The 24,046-nt window shown below is 41.2% G+C and overlaps 1 protein-coding gene across 1 annotated transcript in view; it reads left to right on the top strand.

Annotated features, from left to right (window-relative positions):
* Nucleotides 1-24,046, top strand: part of unc79 (UNC-79 domain-containing protein) — a 384,753-nt gene that overhangs the window by 221,641 nt on the left and 139,066 nt on the right. The window contains 3 exon segments of the mRNA XM_080272838.1: nt 3,886-4,027; nt 14,989-15,193; nt 17,750-17,827. Of these exon segments, the coding sequence (XP_080128964.1) occupies nt 3,886-4,027; nt 14,989-15,193; nt 17,750-17,827 (425 nt within the window).

Raw genomic sequence — 24,046 nt, 5'->3', positions numbered from 1 at the left:
TGTGATCAAAGAATCATTCAACTCTCCCAACACATTTATTCCTTGCACCCTTCCATCCGCCACAATCTCAGCCACCCTTTCCTCCTCTACATTTAACAATCTTTCAAAATACTCTGCCCATCTCTTCCTTACTGCATCCATCTCAATTAACATCCTTCCATCCTCTGCTTTTACTCGTTCTTCCTTCCCAGACTCTCCCTTTCGCACCCTTTTCACCTCCTTCCAAAACATTTTCTTATTCTGCTGAAAATTCTCTGTCAGCCGCCTACCCCACCTCTCATCTGCTGCCACTTTAGCATCACGCACAGCCCTTCTCGCTCTATTCCTCTTCTCCTTATACCTTTCATATGACATCTCATCCTTCCTCTGCAGCCACACTTCATATGCACGTCTCTTCTCTGCCACAGCCATACTTACTTCCTCGCACCACCATTCACTTCCTTTTCTTACACCACCACCCACACGTCTCACACCACACACCTCTTCTGCATGCCCCACCACAGCACTCTTAAACAACTGCCATTCCTCCTCCACGCTGCCATTTTCCCGATCTTTCACTGCGTTCCACTCATCTTTCAATTTCTCCTGATACTCTATCTTTTTCTCTCTTTTATCCAACTCACTCACTTTCAAAACCTCCCTGCCACACCTAACCCTCCTAGCTCTCATCCATCTCTTTCCTACTCTTAACTTTCCCTCCACCAGGTAGTGGTCAGACATACCTCCACCCTCCCCTCTCAGAACTCTCACATCCAACAATCTTCCTATTACATTCCTAGACACAACCACATAGTCCATCAAGGCTCTATCAACAACCCTTCCACCCTCCTGTCTCACCCATGTATACTTATAAATATCTTTCTTCTCAAACAGCGTATTCCCAATCACCATCTCTCGCTCAACACACATCGCTATCATTCGTTCCCCATTTTCATTTCTTCCAGGCACACCATGCATACCAACTACACCTTCAACTGCTACATTTCCCACTCTAGCATTCAGATCTCCCATCATTACCACATTCACATTTGCTTCAAAACTCTGCAGACACTCATCAACATCATTCCAGAAAGACTCCTCTCTTGTTCATCCCTTTCACTACCAGGCCCATATGCACTCACAAACACCCACAACTCACGTTCAAATTTCGCTTTCACCCACATCAGTCTCGATGACACCTCCTTCCATTCAATCACACATTGCTGAACTTCCGGACTCACTAACAAGGCCACACCTTCTCTTGCCCTTCCTCTATCAACACCTGACAATCTTCCATTCACACTTCCAAACATAGATTCCCCCTTCCCTTTCATCTTCGTTTCACTCAAAGCTAACACATCCAACTTTCTTCTCACAAACATTCTCCCAATCTCCTCCCTTTTAGCCTCAATCGTACTACATCCACGCACATTCATAGACCCAATCTTCAGGGTACGGGGATAACTCCATCCCCCATCCCTTTCTCTGGCCTGTCTCTTTTTAGGAACTACAAAACAGAGGAGGGGGTCCCTAGTCCCCTCACCCCGCCCCTTTTAGTCGCCTTTTACGACACGCAGGGAATACGGTGGCAGTATTCTTCCTAACACAACCTGGCCGCAGAGTAGTAGTACCACCCCATAATGCGGCCAGGTTGTGTCCCCCCCGCCACAGGGGGGGACACAACCTCCTACTTTCTCTATACTCATTTCAAAGCCAAAGGTAGTTGTTCTGTATATGTATGCAACAACTTATCTTTCTCTTGTGTTCCTGAACTTGATTCTTCTGAATTCTCTACTCTCTGGCTTCGGCTCTCCTGTCATTCTCTGACTAAATATATCTGTGCTGTTTACTTATCCCCTAATTCTGCTGACTGTCAAAAATTCTTCGACTATCTTACTTCAACGATGGAACCCATTCTAACCATTTTTCCTTTCTCTGAAATCTTCATTCTAGGAGATTTCAATGTTCACCACCTTTGGCTCTCCTATCCTTTCACTGATCCACCTTGTGAACAAGCCTACATCTTTTCTAATCTTCACGACGTAGAGCAGCTTGTACAGCACCCTACCCATATCCCTGACCCTCTTGGAGAGAGCCCCAACATACTTGACCTCTTCCTTACAACTAATCCTTCTGCTTACACTGTTAATCTTTCCTCTGTGTTGGGCTCCTCCAATCACAACCTTATTACCTTAACCTGTCCTCTCGCTCTGTAATGGCCTGTGGACCCTCCAAAGAAACGTCTGCCTATAAAGGTGGTTTGCAGTTTTCCATCAGTTTGTAGTACCATTTCTATTGAAAAAATTGTGATATTTAGCAATATAACTGAGACTTATATCTGTAGTTTTTGTTAAGTTGGATAACTTAAACATATCCATAATGAAGAACTATCTGTCTGTCTCTTGCTTAGTGCCTTAATCATGTAAGGGATGGCCGTAAACAGATTCGCCCTATGTTGCTGTGTCCTCTGTCATTTGGCTTCCTTCCTTCTAACTCACCCCCCTCTCTCATATCTTTCCACTCCATCTCCCCATTTCATCCTCTCCCCCCTCCTCCCCCCTTCCTTTCCCGCTCTACCTCACTCATGCACTGTTCTAGTCAGTCTCTCTATCTCCATCCTTGCCACATGGCCAAACCATCTCAAATTACTTTTCCTAACACTTTCAACCACATTCACATTAACACCATAACAATGCAATACTTCATCATTTGTCTGTCTGTCTTTTCATGTGACTCCACACGCTCCTCACAGATAACTTATTCACAAGTGTCGTTCCAACAGAGTCCAAGCTTCACTTCCATCTGTTAAAGAAGGGATCACAATACTGTCCTGCAATAACATTTTTTTACTTTCATGCTCATTTCCCTATTCCTTATCACTGCTTTCAATGAACCAGCAACCTCTTTACCCTGCTGTACTCCTTCAAGCACTTTTTCCTCTTAAATTGCATTGTTCCTCATCACACTACCTAAGTAAATGAATGCAGTCACATTCTCCATTTCCTTACCATCTGCACTTACTGTGCATGGCATGACTTCATTTCTCTCAAAGATTATATTTTACTCTTATCTAAATTCAGTTTTAGATTCTGTGTCTTACATACATGCCCAAACTCATATACCAAGCCTTCAGCTCACATTCATCCACACTTAACAATACAGTATCATCAACAAACAGCATCACAGAAAGTTTTCACACATATTAGAGACACCCCAACATCCACTATCCCACCTAATATCTCATTTATAACTCTTTAAAATAAAGAAACCCAGAAACAAAAATGTCCATATGATTAGATTTGTGATGAGGAGCCATGAGTCCAGGGACTTGATTGGTGTGGATGATTATCTGCCTCATTATACAAGGCATGGTATTGTTATTCTTTAGCTTTTGTGCATTCCTATTTAATGTTTATAGATCCTACCTGACCCTATCCTTAGGTGGGAAAAAAGGTCAGGATACAGATGATGGTGATTATAGTTCTACAGCTTCATACCCTCTCATTCCTTGTTTTTTAATCCTACCATACTCTATTCTTAGGCAGGCAAAAGAAGGTCAAGATGATGTGGATGATGAGAATGAGAATGATGATGATGATGATGATGGTAATTAGTTTTTCCACTTCCATACTTTTTCTTTCCTTGATTCTGGATCTTTTTTGAGTCTCATCAATAGGCAGAATACTGTATAAGGTTATGATGGGGAAGATGATGATGATGATGATGATAATTCTCCCACTTGTGTACTTTCTCTATATTATTTGTGGATCCTACCACCTCACCCTGTCCATAGGAAGGAAAAAAGGTTAGAATGATGATTTTTAAAATCCAAATTAATCTCTCCATCCCTCCATCATTCACTCCTCTGTTACATATTAACACTGATTGATATTTGTGGTGATGCAGTACAAGTATAGCCACCACCCACTGTCAAGCCAAGTTGTGTCGTTGGTGCGCATCGTTCTCAACACCCTGGACGCCCACTGCCACCGTTGCCGTAAGGTTGATGACCCCACCGTGTGTGGCGCTAGTTCGGCGTATTCTAGAGGTCAGTCTCAGCTTAGTTGCATTCTGCCTTGTCTTGGGTTTGATGTGCTAACATATTGTACCATCAACAACAGTGGCCCCGTCATCTCTCCTAGCTTCCTTTCCATGAACTTTGAAAATTACAGTAATATTCCAGTTATCCAATACCGCATCATTTGACATCCATCGTTCTCTGACAGAGCAAAAAATCAGTTTGAATTAAAGCAATATCTGACTTTTTAAGACATCAACCAACAAGGAGGAGGGAAATTGAATTTTTCAAACTGCATGCTGCTCCCCATCACCAACAGTCTCCATCAAAATAAAGCCCAGACTTCCCAGCGCCAGCTAAGCAGAGTCATGCTGGCCCTCATAGCTCACAAGGGCTTCCAGCTTGACTGAAAAGTTGAAAAATTTTGCGACTCTGATATCTTTTTGCAATTCTGTGGAGGCCATGATGACCTGTGACTTCTTTAGCCACTGTCATCTTGTTTTGGTGGAATATCTAGCGGATTCAAACGAGACTGTTTACCATAGACACTTTTCTGTTATGAAGTACTCCTGGAGGATGAAGAAACTGAAGACAATAAGTTGTTCCTGTAGTCAGGTCAGTAACTACAGTGCACAATTAGAAGTCTTGCAGAAATCTAACAAGAATTTTTCAGCAATTTGTCTTATTTAATTTTTAATTGGGATTCCATATCTGAATTAAAGTGAAGTGCATTAATCAGGATACAGAAAGAGATTATCACTGAATTATCCTTTACAGTAGAGAGAGAAAGAGAGAGAGAGAGAGATAGAGAATTGAATTATCCTTTACATTAGAGAGAGAGAAAGAGAGAGAGAGAGAGAGAACTGAATTATCCTTTACATTAGAGAGAGAGAAAGAGAGAGAGAGAGAATTGAATCGTCCTGTACATTATAGTGAGAGAGAGAATATTGAATTATTCTTTAGCTTTGAGAGAGAGGGAGAGAATTGAATTATCATTTACATTAGAGAGAGAGAGAGAGAGAACTATCAGATTATTCAGAATATTGAATTATTTTTTAGCTCTGAGAGAGAGAGAGAGAGAGAGGGAGAGAATTGAATTATCATTTACATTAGAGAGAGAGAGAGAGAGAAATATCAAATTATTCAGAATATCGAATTATTCTTTAGCTTTGAGAGAGAGAGAGAGAGAGAAAGGGGGGGGGAGAATTGAAGTATCCTGTACTGTACATTATAGAGAGAGAGAATATCAAATTATTCTTTAGCTTTGCAAGAGAGGGAGAGAGAGAGTGAGTGAGTGAGAGAGAGAGAGAGACAGACAGACAGAGACAGAGACAGAGACAGACAGACAAAGAATTATCAAATTATCCTTTCCATTAGACAGAGACAGACAGACAGAGAATTATCAAATTATCCTTTACATTAGAGAGAGAGAGGGAGAGAGAGAAACACAGACAGACAAAGACAAATATTGAATTATCCTTTACATTAGAGAGAGAGAGAGAATTATCGAGTTATCATGCTAAGTCAACTCTGCGCCTTCTTTACCCATGCATAGCTGTTGACTTTATACACAGGTTTTATTCGTTCCTGTGTAGAGTACAGCTCTCACGTTTGAGGAGTTCCTACATATAGCTCATCTCAGCAAGGTGGAGTCAAAGGCTTTTCATCTCATTAACTCTCCTCCCCTTACTAGCTCCCTTCAACCTCTGTCTCTTCTCCGCGTTGTTGCAACTTTATCTCTTTTCTATTGCTACTTCAATGGTCACTGCTCCTCTGAACTCTCTGTTTACATCCCTCCACCACTACGACAGGCAGGTAGCACCCATCTAGCAAACAAACTCTCATTCCTTTTGTGTTCAACTCTCTAATGCAGGAGTTAGCCATTACTCCCAGTCCATCACATACGCAACAGGTCATTCCTGGAACTGTCTCCCTCTGTTTGTATTTCTTCCTACCTATGATATCCAGTCTTTCAAATGCAGTGTGTCCAGGCATCTGAAAATGAACTGATCTTGAATCTGGCTCTGTGTTTTCTAGTTTTTGTTTTTTCTTGGAGGGAACAATTTGCTGGCTCCTGGCCTTTGTTTTCTTCTTTCTTGCATTAAAAAAAAAATGAGAGATAGACAAACAGACAGAGAATTATTGAAGTATACTTTATGTCAGAGACAGACAGACAGAGAATTATTGAATTATCCTTTATTTCAGAGAGAGAGAGCAAAACAAGCTTTCTATAGTAGGGAGGAAGGGCCATATTTGCCTGCATGAGCTATTGTAAGCATTACCTGGGCAAGTGAAAAATGTAGGGGACACAGATTCTATTAATTTGCCCTCATATTTAACTTCCACTCTTTCTATTGCTATGTTGTATGACCTTTGGTTGTAATGAGGGAGAGAGAGAGAGAGAGAGAGATGGGGGAAGGGATATCAATAAAATTTTCAACAGTGCTACAGTACGAGTATGTGAGTACGGTACAGTATACAGTAGTTGTATACAATTTTACTGTAAAATACTCTACTGCACTGCATGTCTTTCATTAATGCATGTCTGTTTTTCTCAGCTTGAATTACAGTGTGTACCAGAGCTGGGCACTGCAAACGAAAACTCACTTCTGCAAATGCAAATCCACAAACTCAAACCATTACCTTCCGCAACCGCAAATCCGCAAACTTCTTGAAATTTGTGGTTCAGTAAATACAAATGCAAACGCAAGCCTATTATATCCCTGTCAGAACCATGGCATCAGTTTCATTTCATTCTGGATACTAGTAGAGGATTTTATTAAGTTTAGGATGATATTTTTCATAATCTAGTGGTTAAAAATCATCTCTAGTTACTCATCCATTACAGTTATATCTTTATTTACTCTGTTCTGACTAACAACAGATTCCTTTATAAAGTTTGGAAATTGTCTGTAGTACAGAATGGGATATATAAAATTATATTTATAATAAAATTAGATATCCATCCATCCATCCATCATCCAATCCTATGTTGCTCCTTAAGGAACGTAGGAGCCCGGGGCTAGGCAAGTTGGTCCTGACATTTAAGTTGAGAGTGACCAGCCTCACTCATCCATGAGTGTCATTACGTGAGCAATAAGCCCCAACCATCCCTTGGATGTAAACCTGCACTGGCTCAGTCCAGTTGGAGTACCTCAATTACCCAACTAAACCACCAGGCACCATAATCTGGTTATACTGTATGGTTACCACCCAGCATAGTACATGGTTTCCTGGTGTACGGGAAAACATTTGACATGTCACTCAATGTAGAGCCACCCATAGGCAGAAGGAAGAGGAAAAAATGAAAGAAAGAAAGAAAGACAGAAGAGGGAGTGTAGTTTCACCAGTAAGTAGAAAAAAAAGGAAAGAATGAAGGAAAGAAAGACAGAAGAGGAAGGATGGAAGAGAGGAAAAGGCAGACACCCGAAGCAGCACTATATCGAGTGAGTAGATGGTGAGCGCCCCCACCTACCACATAAAACTATATATATTTTGAATATTATGATATCACAGTGATATACAGTATTAAACTGTTTTTACTACAAAATAAGAGTAAATCATTCGCTATTATTGATAAATGAATTAAATTATTACACCACAGCTCACACTTGACAGGTTGACACATCAGTCCACCTCTTTTCTTCTGCTCTAATCTCCTCTGTCATCACTCTTTAGTCACAGTCAGACTCCTCCAACAACTGAGATAACTCCGTTTTGAGCAGGTCCATGTTGCCCTTCATAAAAACAAACCACTGAAAGTTCTCAGAGGTCAGGCTAGTGTGTGGGCAGTTTTGGGTTTGTGGAGGTACTTTCGCAAATGCAGAACCTCAAATTTGCAAAAAATATGTCGCAGACGCATATCCGCGAACAAAATTGCACTTCAGCAGTTGTGGAATTTGCAGTGTGTGGAAGTGATTGCGGAAGTGCCCAGCTCCGGTGTGTACATTGTGCAATAATCTTCAAGGAGACAATGGATCACCTCTTAAACATTAACAACAATTTGTGTATTGTTGTATGCATGAGATGGAAGGAGAATATAAGAGAGTATGGATCAGTTGGCTAAAGCATTGTGTGGGTAAGATTGAAAGTTGGAATGCAAATGTATTTACCTATTTGTATTTACCTATTTGTAGTATACAGGAATTGAGCAATGCTCGTGTTGTCCTGTCTCCATATCCACATTTATCAAGTCTACCTTTACACACATGAATGTTTTTCTCATGCACCACCTCTTTGTCTAAGTCGTTTCAAATATTTAAGAATATACCTAATTGTGATATACACGGAATGTACTATGCTCGTGGGTTTCCGTCGCTGTTTCTCAATATGTCGAATTTAACTTTAAACTCGTTTAAGTTTTTAGACTGGACGATCTCTTTGTCCAGGCTATTCCATAAGTCTATACTTCTGTAAGGAAAGCTATATTTCTTGATATCCTTCAAGCAGCTTGACTTTTTCAATTTCATTCCATGTCCTCTTGTTGCTCTCTTATCCCATACAAACAGATCTTCTTTGTCAATTTTATCTACTCCCACCATGGTCCTGAACACCGCAATCATGTCTCCCCTCTTTCTCCTTTCCTCTAACGAAGGCAAATCCAGTTTTTCCAGCCTCTCTCTGTATGACAGGTCTGTCAGACTGGGGACCATCTTGGTTGCTGTTCTTTGTATTCTCTCAATCTTGTTTATATCTTTCTTTTTGTGTGGGGACCACACTACCGCTGCATATTCTAACCTGGGGCGGATCATGGCCACTATCAATTTTTTCATCATTTCCTCATCCATATAATGAAATGCTACTCTTATGTTAGTCAAGAGCTTATAAGTCTCTCCAACTATCTTGTTAATGTGCTTTTCTTGTGACAAACTATCTTGGACCAGCACTCCCAAATCTTTCTCTTCTCTCCTTTTTGTGATTAATTCATTACCCAAAAAATAATTCAGTGATGGTCTCCTGGTACTTTTACCCATTTCCAATATTTTACATTTCTTTACATTAAATTTCATTTCCCACGTCCGGCTCCAATTGTGTATCCTATCCAAATCCTCCTGCAGTATTTTACAATCCTCCTCAACCTCTATCTTCCTCAAGATCTTTACATCATCAGCAAACAGACTCGCATAACTGTTCACTCCATCTACCATATCATTTACGTAAATCAGGAACATTACTGGCGCCAACACTGAGCCTTGAGGGACTCCACTTGTTACTTCCCTTCATCCAGACATCTTTTCCTTTATTACTGTCCTCATTTGTCTGTCTCTCAAAAAGTCTCTCATCCATTCCAGAAGTTTCCCCCTTAAACCTCCTATATATTCTAGTTTCCACATTAGTCTCTTATGAGGTACCTTGTCAAAGGCCTTCTCTAAGTCTAAGTACACACAATCCACCCAACCATCTCTCTCCTGTACCACATCAATCGCTCTTGAGTAAAAGCTCAACAAGTTTGAAACACATGACCTTCCACTTCTGAATCCAAACTGACATTCAGCCAAAATATTCATCTCTTCCAGATATTTTATCCATCTGTCTTTCAGGATTCTCTCACACAATTTTGCGACCATGCTGGTTAGAGACACTGGTCTATAATTCAGGGGTTCTTCCCTGTTTCCTCCCTTGTAAATTGGTACCACATTTGCCCTCTTCCATTCTTTTGGCACTTTCCCCTCTTCCAGTGAGCATACAATTAAGCTGTGAATTTTATCCGCCAGTTGTTCTCTGCATTCCTTCAGTACCCAATTAGAAATTCCATCAGGTCCTGGGGCTTTCCTTACATCTTGAGTTTCCAGTAATTTATACACTTCCTGCACCTCCACATTTATATCTTTCATCACCGGAACATTTCTAATCACTCCCTCCCCTTCCACAAGCTCCTTTTCTTTAGTGAAAACTGACTGGAAACGTTTGTTCATTATTTCTGCTTGCATTGCCGCATCCTTAAAGACCTCTCCATCTACTTTCAGCTTGGTGATTCCTTCCTTTTGTTTCAGTTTGCCATTAACAAATCTATAAAACAGTTTGGGTTCATCCTTGCATTTGTCAATTATACCTTTTTCAAAATTCCTTTCTTCTTCCCTACGTATTCTTGTGTATTCGTTTCTTGTTCTTTTATATTCTTCCTTTGTTCTGTCGTTACCTCTCTTTCTCCAATTGTTCCACGCCTTATCTCTCTCTTTTTTGGCTATCATACACCTTCTATTAAACCACTCCTTTTTCCTGTTTTCTTTCCCTCATACTCTTGGTACAAATTTTTCCACTCCCAAATTATAGAGGTCTAGAAAGATATCCCACTTCCTCTGTATCTCTCTTGTTTCTCTGAATTTTCTCCAATCCGCATTTTCAAAAAAGTTTCTCAATCCTGTAAAATTTGCTTTGCCAAAGTTGTATCTTCCCTGTCTATGAAGCTCGTCTCTTGGCTCGACGTTTCCTATTAACATCTGGAACTCAGTGACCACATGATCACTTTTTCCCAAAGGACAGAGATATTCCAATGATTCTATTACATCGGGTTCTTTGGTGAACAGTAAATCTAACCTTGCTGGTGTGTCCTCACCTCGAAACCGTGTCTCTTCTTTGACCCACTGCGTCATCACATTATTCATTATTATATTTAATAACATAGTACCCCACGAATCCTCGCCGCCTCCCGAGTACCATTCCTCCCAGTTCACCTCTTTACAATTAAAGTCACCCACCAAAATTATATTATTGCTTTTCTCAATTATTTTTTGCAAGTAGCTAGCCATATCTGACAACGTCTCATGGTATTCGTCATCCCTCCATGCTTTCGTCTTTGGGGGAACATACACTACCGCCATATCTCTCTTAACATTCTCTCCAGTTTCTAATTTCATATATATCACTTCAGCCCTGCCTTCTCCCATTTCCACAGTATCTACATTTATGTTGTTCTTCACTGCTATCATCACTCCTCCTCCCTTTTTTTCTTTTCTGTCTTTTCTCCACAGTTTGTATTTACCATCTCGATTGTGTGTGTATGCGCCAATGTAAGGTCATGCAAGCAGAGTGAAAGAATTCTGGACAAGTGTGGAAGTATGTATGGAAAAATTTGAGAGGAATGAGAGTGTTTTTGGTTCGAGATATGAATGGCATTTGGGTGATGAAAATAAAGTAGAAAGGGTATAATTTCTGTGTGTCGTTTTGGATTTATTAAATTTTTATTACAAATGTGGTTTTTTTATTTTTCCAAAAATGGGTCTGTCATGCTCAACGTCTGTGTTAAGTGGAGTAACACAGGATGTTTGTGTTCTAGGGATATATATATATATATATATATATATATATATATATATATATATATATATTTATATATATATATGATTTGTTATGAGCAACTTTACATGAAGAATAAATGTTAATCAATCAACAACTCAATACAGTAATGAAAGAACTTTAAATGAAGCAGTTTTCAATGACTACCTGCATGAACCAGCAGTAATAAAATTTCTGCCGTCTCACCTGTCTCTCTTTCCATGGATCTTGAAAAGAAGTTTAGTGAATCTGCAACACCTAACACTGATGACAAGGTGGCCAACATTTCACTGTTATCTCTGTTGGTTCCTTTAGATTTAAGGATTACTGTACTGTAATATTCCAATTATCCATCATAATTCAGCAAAAATCATGACAAATGATGACACATTACCCCCTCCCTGCCCCTGTAGGGAGTATAACTCAATAAAACCCACATATTAAACTTTATAACTATCCTATCTATCTATCAACCGACAGACGCCTCAATTCCGTGAGGGGTGCCCACATACAGTACAAATCACCTCAATGTAGCCCCATCCTCTGCCATTTCACTGCCCTTCCCCAAGCTCACCCCCCTCCAACTCTCTCATATACCTTTCCACTCCATGGCTCCATCTTATCCTTGGCCTTCCCCTCCCTCTCCCCCCCTCCACCTCACTCACATAAACTCTCCTAGTTAGTCTCTCACTCACCATCCTCTCCACGTGGCCAAACCACTCACTCACATAAACTCTTCTCATTAGTCTCTTGCTCTCCATCCTCTCCACATGGGAAAACCACCTCGACATATTTCTCCTAATGCTTTCTATGACATACTGTACACATTCAAACCACAATGCTCCTTCACTTCATCTGTTGGTCTGTCTTTCCAAGTAACTCCATATACTTCTCTCAAATAATTCATTTCCTCTGCTTTCACTCTTAATTTGTGTCCTTCCAACATGGTCCATGATTCACTTCCATATGATAGAGACGGTATCATAGTACTATCATATAGCGACTTTTTACCTTCAGTGCTCACATCCCTGTTTCTTGTCACTGCTTCCAAACAACCAGCAACCTTTCTATCTTGTTGTACCGTTTCAAGCACTTCATCCAAACTTCCATCCCTACTCATCAAACTACCAAAGTACTTAAATGCATTCACATTTTCCATTTCCTCATCATCCAACCTTACTGTACATTCAGAGACTTCATTTCTCTCGAAGACCATAGAGTTACTCTTCCCTAATTTCACCTTTAGATTCTGTTTCGTACAAACTTTCTCAAACTCATTCATTAAGTCTTGAAGTTCCCCTTCGTCTTGACTTAACAATACAGTATCATCTGCAAACAACATTACAGGACGTTTCCAAACGCTGCCCTCTCTTATTAGGGCCACTCCAACATCCACCACATTATCTTGTACCACTTTTAAAACCCCATCCACATACTGAGTGAACAACCATCGAGACATGACATATCCCTGTTTTAATCCAACATTCAGATGAAAAAATTCACTCAGTTCACTGTCCACCACAGTGCAGCCTTAGCACCCTCATACATAGTTTTCACAGCAGTATTCTTAATACTTTCCACAATCCTTGTCTCTCCATCCTGTCATATGCTTTTTCCAAATCAATGAAGGCCACATACAACTTCTTTCTCTTCTCTACAAACTTCTCCACTAAAGACCTAAGAATGAATCTGATCTACATGACCTCTTCCCTTCCTAAAACCTCCCTATTCTTCTAAAACTAATTCCTCTGTTATTTCCCTAACACTGTTAATAAGTATCCTACCATATGCTTCTCCCATTACACTAAGAAGACAAATGCTCCTATGTTTACCACACACTACTTTTTCCCCTTTCCCTTTGTACAGGGGAATAATTATACCTGACTTCCAATCCTCCTGGACTTTACCTTCCTCCCAGGCCAATCTGCACATCTTCCACATCCATTCTACTACTATTTCTCCACCATGCGTCAGCATTTCACCACTCACTCCATCAATTCCTGGGGCTTTCCCCATTTTTTATTTTGAGAGCAGTGGAAATGAGTCATTTAAGAGGAGCCTTTGGAGTCACATGGAGAGACAGGCTGACAATTGAGGATATAAAGGAGCGTTGTGGTGTGGATGTGGATGTGATAGGAAACATTAGGAGGAATCCACTGAGGTGGTTTGGCCATGTGGAGAGGATGGGGGGTGAAAGACTGATGAAGAGAGTGTATGTGAGTGAGGTGGAGGGGGGAAGAGGGAGGGGGAGGCCAAGGATGAGATGGAGGGATAGGGTGGAGAGGTATATGAGAGAGGGGGTTGTGAGTTGGGAGAGGGGCAGTGAAATGGCGGGGGACAGAGCGATGTGGAGGCGATTTGTTTGTGGCCACCCCGAATGGGATTGAGGCGTCTGGCAATAGATAGATAGACAGATTTTCTTCATAGCTTCCACAACTTCCATCCTACTGATTTCTTCCTCTCCTCTCACATCCCTCCTTCTCCAAGGCATGCCACAGCCACTTATATTCTCATTACATCATTCTCTATGTTCAACAGTTCCTTAAAGTCTCTCTCCATCTCCCCACTTTTTTTTCCATTCTCCAATAGTAATCTACCATTTTTACCTTTCACTCCCCGAATAGTTTCTTTAACACCCTGTCTAACTTTCTTTACCTCTTTCCAGAATATTTTATTACATTCCCTCTACTTTACACTCAAATTCCTTCCAAATTCCTCATCCACTCTTTTACTCTCTCTTACTAATCTTTTCACCTCTCTTTTCCTCTCCACATATATATATATACATTATATATATGTACACTATATATATATATATATGGGTATACCCCAGTGTAACGATGCAATTGGTCTGGTAAAACCCCATCGTTAGGCAGGGTTTCGTGTATTGGGGTACTTTTAACATGTAAAGTAATGGGAAGTGTTTATCAGCCTTGGGTTTCCCCGCAAATCAATTCCAAAACCGATTCCAATGAGCCCAAAAACAAGTTTTAAGCCAATCTAAGTGGCCTAACAGCAGTAAAAGAAGCTAACCTAAGCCTAACACCTGTAAATAAGTGACCAAAACCAACAAATAAAATCTGAAAATCGTTAAATATAAGTCTGGAAAAAATCAAACTTAGTAAACAGTACCCCAAAATGACAATGTTCACCCCACCTATGGTTAAAACACATTAATCTAAATCTAAAAACTGCTTATAAGTCAATCTAAACACAATTTTATTCTATAATGTTATCAGAATCTTTAAAAAAAAAAAATCAAAACCTCTTGTTAAACCGGGGTTTGGGCATTGTTAGGCGGGGTATAGTGGTACAGTATTTCTACCTCCACCGTTATGCTAGGGTATCGCATCTAGGGGTATCATACATCAGGGTATTACTGTATATATCTATCTACCTGTATATACTGTATATATTTATATATATAAATAGATAGATAGATAGATAGAAAAGTAGATAGATAGAGACAGACATTTACATCTGCCAGATGATATTGTTTACTTTTGAGAAACAATTTTTAGTGACAGGATTGGAAACAGTCTCCATTAACTCATTCACATTCTGATATCTCTCCCTCAGGTGAATAAAATCATCTGAAGCTGTCAAGAAAAAAACTGAACTGATGCAGCATAATACTGAAGCAGTTAAAATAAGAACTTACTTTAATGTAGAAAAATGCAAAAAAAAAACTCTTTGTGTCCTCTGCCCATCCCCAGAAGTGAGTCAAGGATCACTGGGAGGCAATGAGGGAGAGCACCAGGGTGGTGGTGAGTCTCCACCCCTCTCCCCCAGTCTGCACCCAGTGTCAGGGGCTGGGGCAGGGCGAGGCATGGCAACAAGTGGACAGGGTGAACAACCCCCACGCTCACAGTACTTCCCAGAACATAAATCTGCCTTTACACCTGTGGCTCAGGATGCCAGGTAAGAAAAAGAAGTGTTTAGAGTTACTGGGGTTACAGTAGTTTTTTGAAAGAGAGAGAGAGACAGAGAGAGAGAGAGAGAAAGAGGATAATTTCAAGGGCTTTAATAATGACTGCATGGATTATGGATGCTGAAGGGCCATCTCACACAACAATCAGCCAATATTTCTTCTGTTTTAATGCTCTGTTTTTGGATCCTACCCACATCATTTTTCAATGGGAATGACAATAGTGATGATGACTCCATTACCTTTGTTATCCAGTCTAGAAGCTTTATACTTTTGTGTTTTACAATTTCCAGGGCATATCCCTATCCCTTATGCACATTTACAGTCACATCTTACAGCCAGTAATCTGGAACAGCACACTTATATGAAACAGAATTCATCAGTTCAATAACTAAACCCTCTTCTGTATCTCCAGAGGCCTTCAACATTGCAATGGTCAACCCAGACATCCACAGCCTTCCCCAACTGCATTTTGTCATTTTCCTTGCCCATGGTACAAGTATCAACCAAAAGCCAACCACCAAGCAAAGGATCTGTCATCTCCAAAATATCCCTGTCCCAGTTAAACTCCTCATTCAGCAAACAGTTGTAATGTTTCCCCCTGAGCATCCCATATATCCTCACTATCAGCCAGAATCCTTTCTTCATTATTCATCACACACTGCTCGCATATAATATCCTTAGTTTGCCTCACCATCTGTGTAGCCATTTTAAATACCATATTCCTCCAATCAGCACTGCTGTGTTTAGGTTATTGTAAAAGTTTCAGAGCATCAGACTTTGTTCAGTATATCTCCTTTCTGGTTCTGTCCCTAGCTCCCAAGTACAGTATTCTCTCTTAACCACCCCATTTACATGCCCTAGACCAGAGGTTCCTAACCTTTTCACCTATTCAGATCCCCAGTGGATTGCCCATGATGTCCCAATACCTCCTTTACCTGACTGTTGAAATCATCATCATCACGAGTTCCATTAGGTGCCAGTAAGACTTCAAAAGATTTCTTTACATATGGGTAACTAGGAACAGACAGGAAAGAAAAACATTAGGATTTTGTTTTTTTATTTGTGTTTGTAAAAATGGCAGGTGATTAATATAGAGGCTAGCTAAAATTATTCTGCAACATAACTTCAATGAACCTGTTTGAGATTATAAAACAGTAACTTTACATCTCACTGTTGATGAGTTTTATCACAAAAAAGAAAAGAAAAAAATAGCTAAGCATGGAAGTTTATTTCAAACTGATTGCAACTACCTTATAACACTGACTCTTACTAATCTAGTAATTACAGTACCCTCGCGTCAAACACAAATTTGTCCAATTCTTTTCGGGTCCAACATGATCACCAGAGAAAATATGAACATACTGTAACACGGTGCCTCGTGGCTGACACGGAACCAACCCCTAGAAGTGGCAAAAATCCAAGTTCTTCCTGTCCACGGTGATACTTAGTCCAGCATGGTACCCACTGCCTGTGCTAGAGACACCAGCCAGTCAAAACTCGCCAAGCTTAGCCCCACTGCCTGTGTTTGTGATACTGTCGAATCAAACAATGGAGGAAGCAGTGCATCGAGTTACGCGATTGATGAGGCACAGGTAGAGCAGGAGACTATGGTGGCTGCTGTTGGCACCAACTCACCTCCCCTAGACCCTCCCATGAGTATGCAGCATGTCACCGAGGTCATACATGCTGCTGAGGTCCTAAAAAAAGCCATCAACAAGGAACCCAATGAAATTCGTCATCAGGATGTGCTCAGTAATGTGGAGAATTATGTGCGTTATTATGCTGATCTTCATAGGAAGTACATCAACTGGAGGAGTCAGTCGCTTATCACTGAGGTTTTTCAGCATCACCAGGATGAGAGAAGAGTGGTAGAGGAAGCTGAAGAACAGGCAGGAACAGCACCTTTCCCTGACGACGATAATGCGTCTGTGGATGATTTCGAATGCTTTATGAGTGAGGTTGATGAGGAGGAACAACCACTATTGCCTAGTGATCCCAGTGACCCTCTTCCAGGGGGTCAGCATGACTACCTACAGCCTTGGAAAACACCTGTCCTTCCCAACAAGCTCACCAACACTCACCTTGAAGGTCAGTATATTATTTGCTGTATCAAATATTTTTGGGTTAATTCTTTAGGGGCACTTTTCCAAGGCTTATTGACAGTATTATTTTTTCCCATGAGTTCTTTTATTTGATCAATTTAGTTTTGGTTCAACATGGCACTCGTGTGTGACAATATCCCATGTTGGACAAGAGGGTCCTGTAGTAAGAGTCAGATTGTAGGGGCATGAATGATGAGCGACTGAGAGTGTGACCCATTCCACTGGGCAAACTAGTTTAAATCTCATTCAGTTAATTTTTTCCTGGCTCCCTGGACCCTAAATATCCCCATCCTACGATCGGAAAGGAGGTGTGGATGATGATGATGATGATATGTGTGGGTGCTACTAATGTTTATTGTACCTGTATTTAACTCATATGTTTGATGATGTTATATTGGCTGCAGATGGTATATAACATTGTCTTGGTATTAACATTTTTCGTAGGGGGGTGAGCGTCCACAGCCATCTCAAACTGGGAGGTGATGATGGAAGGAAACAGCGCAGCAAAAACAATGACACTAAGTAAGATACAGTGATGATTATGACAGAGCCGGTCCTATACAGGGTGAACTAGACGACTGCTTAGGGCAGGCATCAACTAAGGGGCACCACTTTCTGCCAAATATAAAATATTCCAGTAAATTACTGTAGATCAAGCTTCCTTTAGGCTCAACAATAATAGAAGTAATTTTCACTAAAAGTTTGCATATTTTCCAAAATGCATTAAAATTTGAGGGGGGGAGGGGCAACACCACCGTTTTCACCCAGGGCATCAGATGCATTAGGACCGGCGCTGGATTATGGTGAATATGCACTTGGGACTGTATTTCCATCAGTCTGACACCTTCAGTCTGAGGATTATTTTTAGTTGGTAACTCCAGGTTCTTAGATTAAGTTAAAGGGAGGCTTGTTGTAATGGAAGGGTTAATAAGGGCTGTAAATAACCCCTCCCATGCAGAAATGTCTCTTCAGCCAAGTGAAAGTAATCACAGACAGCAGGAATATAATGTTGTTGTTGTGGCCCTAGACTCATCTGGATGTGAACTTTGTGTACTGCAAGCTAAAGTTGCTCTTCACCCTCAGTTCACCATCCTTCTTTCGGAGGTTAGGGAGAGAGCTGAGGGAAGCATATAACCAAGTTATATTGGTGCCACCATGTGAAGACATCTTTCCTCGTCACCAGTAGTAACAATAATATAAAAAGACATCCTCATAGTTGAGTAACTCCTGTTTGTGAAAAAAACAACCCTTTACTCTGGTGTTGCATTTTTAAAATTTACTATTTATAGACAACAGTCATCCTCTGAGTTCTGTGGCAAGTCAGACACTCGAAACCAATTACCTGTACTGTACAGTAATCGCATGGTTATGGCGGTTTTTGTTGTCACCACGAGACGAAAATCTGCACTCAGCTGCTTCAGTGCATTTTTAAGCTCAAAAGCATTGTTATTGTGCACCTGAGCTGGTTTCTGCCAACAATGATGGTGCAGTGTCTGTGGCTTCTGATGGCTTTGAGGGATTCAAAGATGAGGCCCTACTCAAGGAGTTAATCCCAGGTGGAGGAGACCACTACCTCTCCATCCCCTAGCCTTGGAACCCCTTACATCAACCCTATGTCATGTCTGTCTTTGGTATGTGTTTCTTCCTTATTGTGCACTTTGTATCACATTCTATTAACCTAACCATGCCTGTGTATGTTTATGATACCGTAAAACACCCTAACTTCGGACATTTTCTATGTGTTTTAATGAATAATTCTGTGTAAAATGGTACAATTTTATCCCTGTTGGTGTCATATGGTAGCCAGGGACAGTACCTACTGAATCCATATAATAAAAAGTATTAGCCATGCTAAACTCGTGCGTGTTTTTTTTTTTTCATTTTCAAGTGTCCGAAGATAGGAACAAATTTCTTAACTTCGGACAGCTCTTCCAAACTTCGGACATCCGTGTATTTGTCCTTTAAACATGAGAATGGTTAATAGCACCTATCTCTGGACACACTGTCCAAACCTCAGACACTTTAGAAGTTTTTAAAAAATGTAGAAAAAAATATTGGGCACTTGTGGCCCGAGTTATATATAGAGAAATATCCAAAAATATCTTCTTTTTGAGCTCATAAATTAAGATCACATTAAGTTGCATCATATCACATTGTAGTGAGGTATTCTGGCCATAAATATAACTAAGAACTATTCAAAAGCTTTTCCAAATGAAAAAAATACAGAAAAATGCATTGCATATACCCCAAACTGTAAGAGGAACTGGCCTCTTATTCCTAAACAAAAGTTCACTTAATTATCAAGTGGCTACCTCACTAACTCAACAAATGCATACTGAAATAACATAATATAATGTTAAACACTTATTACTGGTTCTAATGACAAGCCCCCCCCCACACACACACACACACACACCTGTAGTCTGTATTTTTCCAGTAATTTGTCTGTCCAAGGTTAGGATTTTAGTAAAATAAAGAAATATTAAAACAGTCATAGCAGGATTATGCTTGTATATATTTTGAAATAGTTTACTGCCTAGTACTTACAACACTTTTCCACATATAATCGTAATAATTGTACTGTCACCTCTGCGATCCAGACTTTTACGTGGTCAAAAGGGACAGAAAACAAGTCACTATTGATGACCAATGTGTGCTGGAACAGTCAGGAACTCAGATTGATGGAGACTCTCTCCCATTAGCGGCCTCTTCGGTTGCGTTTATTACATTTCAAGTGGCTAAGTTAAGAGTGGTAGCATGCCAAAATGACTGGGCCAGTCTCCAACTAGGCCAACCCAAGCCCAACCTTCGCAGCTTCCCAGAATGCTTCTAAGTTATACATTAATAAACTACTAGGTAAGCTCTACACGACCAGTTCTCATGGGTTATACAAACAATAAAGTTCGAATGGGAGGGAATGTGTATTAACAAGACCAAAAAGGTAGAAATCTTTCCCAGCTACTTGCTTTACAGATTAAACATGAATCAGTTGGCACATTGTTCGAAAAATACATCTCTATATGGTCCTAATATCAAATGCACAAAACTTAGCTCCTCTGTCCCAGTCCAAAGTGTTTCTTCATAATCGTCCCTCTGAACACCTAGTTCACTGGTCCAGTCCTCTGCCACTGCCGACCTTGACCTCAACACTGGGACCTTGACTCACTATTCGGTGCTTAGACCTCCACACTTGGACTTTGACTCACTCAGGTACTTCGACCTCCACACTGGGATCCGCTAGAAGTTAATATGAATAATGAATATCTATTCTCCCCAATGCAGGTAATCCCTTCACATGATCAGGAAGGTCTCATAATAAAGAAACATGAGTTACAACACTTGGCATCTCAAGTAATAACAGAATAACACGTGGCACTACAGACACATAGGTCTGCTCAAAATAATACTTATTGTAGGGATAACATGGAAGAAAAAGTACTATAACAAATACAGTAAGCATGAATAACTGTAACTCTAACCATGAAAATCATCACTGCATCAATATCATTGTGCCTCACAAAGTGAGGCACAATGATATACTTGTTTCCCAGATAACAAAACTCTTCCACACACTCAAGAGATTCACCAGCAAGTTCAATCCTTTCACATCTGACAATCTCCAACTGCACTCCCCGACATGCCACACACATAAAATCAACATTATCTCCCAGTCTACCTCTGATACCACTACATCTCTTGTGCACCCATTTATTACAAACACCGCACAAGATGGAATTACTTCCCACGCCTTTATGGCAAACTGCATATGGCCACTCTCCCTCGTCTTTGACAGTACCGCCACCAACCCTAGATATCATCACTTTTGTTTTCTCTGCATTTACGCTTAAGCCCTTGTGTCCCATACCATCTCTCCACTTCCTAAACCTTTCCTCCGCCTCCCTTTCGTTCTCTGCAATCAACACCAAATCATCAGCATACAACATCTCCCATGGGAGTCCGTTTCTGAAGTCGCGTGAGAGGACTCAAGTACCATGATAAACAACATGGGACTCAAAACTGACCCCTGATGCACACCAACGTTCATGGAAAACTCATCACTCAAATCTCCATTCACTCTTACCTGGGTGTGAGCACCCACATACATAGCCATAACCACCCTAACCAGCCACTCCTCCAAGCCAAGTTTTCTCATTGGTCACTTCACCACCTCTCTAGGGACTCTGTCAAAGGCCTTCTCCAAATCAACAAAAGCAAGATACAGATCCCTTTTCTTACCAATATATTTTTCTTGAAGCTGTCGAACAATGAATATGGCATCAGTGGTCCCCCTACCTGGCATAAACCCAAATTGCATCTCATTTATATTCACTCTTTCACTAATCATACCTTCTAAAACTCTCTCCATTACCTTCATTATCTGATCTAAAATCTTCATACCCCTATAATTTCCTCTTTCCAGGGCATCACCCTTCCCTTCATACACATTTACAATTCCACTCTTCAGCCAATCATCTGGGACAACACTCTCATAAATAATCATATTTATCAGGTCAGTGACTAACCTCACCCCTATATCTCCTGAGGCCTTCAACATTTCGGCAGTCAACCCAGACACACCTGCTGCCTTCCCCACCTTCATCCTGCCTATTGCCTCACTCACAGTAGCAGTATCAATCAAAGGCCAAGGGCCAAACTCTGGATCTGCTGGCTCCAAACCTTCCCTGTCCCAGTCAAACTCCTCATTCAACAACAGGCTATAATGCTCTCTCCATGCAGCTTTAATATCTTCACTGTTCACCACTACCCTTCCTTCATCATTCTTCACACACTGCTCACCTATAGTATCCCAATTATCCCTCTTCATCTGATTTTCCACCTTAAATATCATATTTCTCCTTTCCCCATGATTTAGGTTATCAAGTAAAAGTCTCTGTGACTCAGACTTTGCCCTGTATACCTCTCTTCTAGCCCTACGCTTGGCAGCCAAGTATACATCCTTGCTACCACCCGTCTTCCATTCCCAGAAAAGCCTTCTTTTCTTCTTAACTGCAGCTTCTACACCCTCATCCCACCACCAAGTTACTTTATGTCTTGGTTGTCCTCTTGTCCAACTGCATATTGCATCAGTAACTCTCAGGAGATTGTTCTTGAGGGCTCTGTACTGTTCATTAACGCCTCTGTCTATGGCTCCCTGTTCAGCCACCACTCTCCTCATATTGCTATAGAAGGCATTCCTTACTACTTGGTTTTCCAGCGTCCATATTCTCCTTCTAGGTACATGAGTCCTCTTTTTCATCATTCGTTCTTTAAGCACGATATCACAGATCAATAGTTTGTGCTGCTGCACACACTCCTCACTTCCTATTACTTTAACATCCCTCACTAATCTCCTATCAGCCCACCTAACCAGAAAATAATCTATCTGACTGCTATTTCCCCCAGACTCATACCACGTAATTAATCTACTCTCTCTTTTCGTAAAATACGTGTTACACACAATCATGTCCGTTGCCTCCCCAAACTCGAGTATCCTTTCCCCTTCTGCATTCCTTATACCACACGCACATCCCCCATGTACTCTTTCATAACCTTGTGCTGTTTCACCTACATGACCATTTAAGTCCCCTCCCAAAACCACTATCTCATCATCCTGCATACCACCTAGTACACGTATTAAAACATCCCTAAATCTATCTTTCTCTACTTCATCCAATCCTGCCTGTGGAGCACATGCTGATATAACTGCAGTTATCTTTCTGCCGAACAGAATTTTCACTACCAATATCCTGTCGCTTACTCTGATAACATTCATGACATATTCCACCCATTTCTCTGCAACCATCACACCAACATCCCATATCCGTCTGTCCCCCCCTGCCAAAACGACTTATAGTAACAGTCATTCCCAACAATTTTCCTGGCTGACCCACCCCTGTACCGGACTTCCTGCAAACACGCCACATCCACTGACCTCCTACTGAAAGCCTCAATGACTTCCCCCGCACTTCCCCTCAAACTTCCCACATTCCATGAACCCACCCTCATCCCCCTGGGTGATTTACTGTCCTCAGGCTTGCTTTGAAACTTATCCTTGTATTTTGTCAGAGTCAGTATTAATAAAGGGGGACAGACACACCACAGGCCCTACTCACTGCACAGTCCCAGGTCCAGGCAATGGATCTGGGACCCCTAGCCCACCAGCTTACCAGTGGCTTTGGTAGTGGCCTCAGAGCACCCTGCCAGGACAGCTGCAGGGACACCCTCCAAGCGCGCCTTGGCACTGCAACTGTCCCGCCATTATACGCCCACTGATAGGGCAGCCTCCTGGGGTGCTACTCCAGGGTTCGGGCCCCTCTCTATTGGGTGGAAGCGGCAACCTGGGAACCACAATGCCCTGTACCCTCTAGCACAGGCCCAAGCCCCATCTCGCCTTGGACCCATGATCTATGCCGGCAGAACCCCCGTCATGCCTCTCCCCAGAAGTCCGCCACTAGGTAGTGGGAGCAAAGTTTTCTGGCCATATGCTCTTGCTGGCGCCAACCCCTGTAACGTAGTGGGATACGTTGTGTGAAATGTAAAGTACGTGTGGTGTAGTTCATAAGATACTTAGAGGATATGTTTGGGAGAGTATGCTGGTCTACTCTCCATGTTACTGTAACACTGAAAAGGTCAGCAAAAAGGGGGATGGTTAGATAGCTAGTGAAACAGGAGCTCCAGCTCTCCCTATCACCAACATTCCTATTCCCCTCGGAGCACCACCCTGTTCGGCCCGTGCTACAG

Source organism: Coenobita brevimanus, chromosome 51, assembly GCF_032717465.1.
Source record: "Coenobita brevimanus isolate Jiangsu-jjx chromosome 51, ASM3271746v2, whole genome shotgun sequence".
Lineage (NCBI taxonomy): Eukaryota > Metazoa > Arthropoda > Malacostraca > Decapoda > Coenobitidae > Coenobita > Coenobita brevimanus.
The sequence above is the reverse complement of the archived record's forward strand: the minus strand, read 5'-3'. Positions and strand labels throughout refer to the sequence as shown.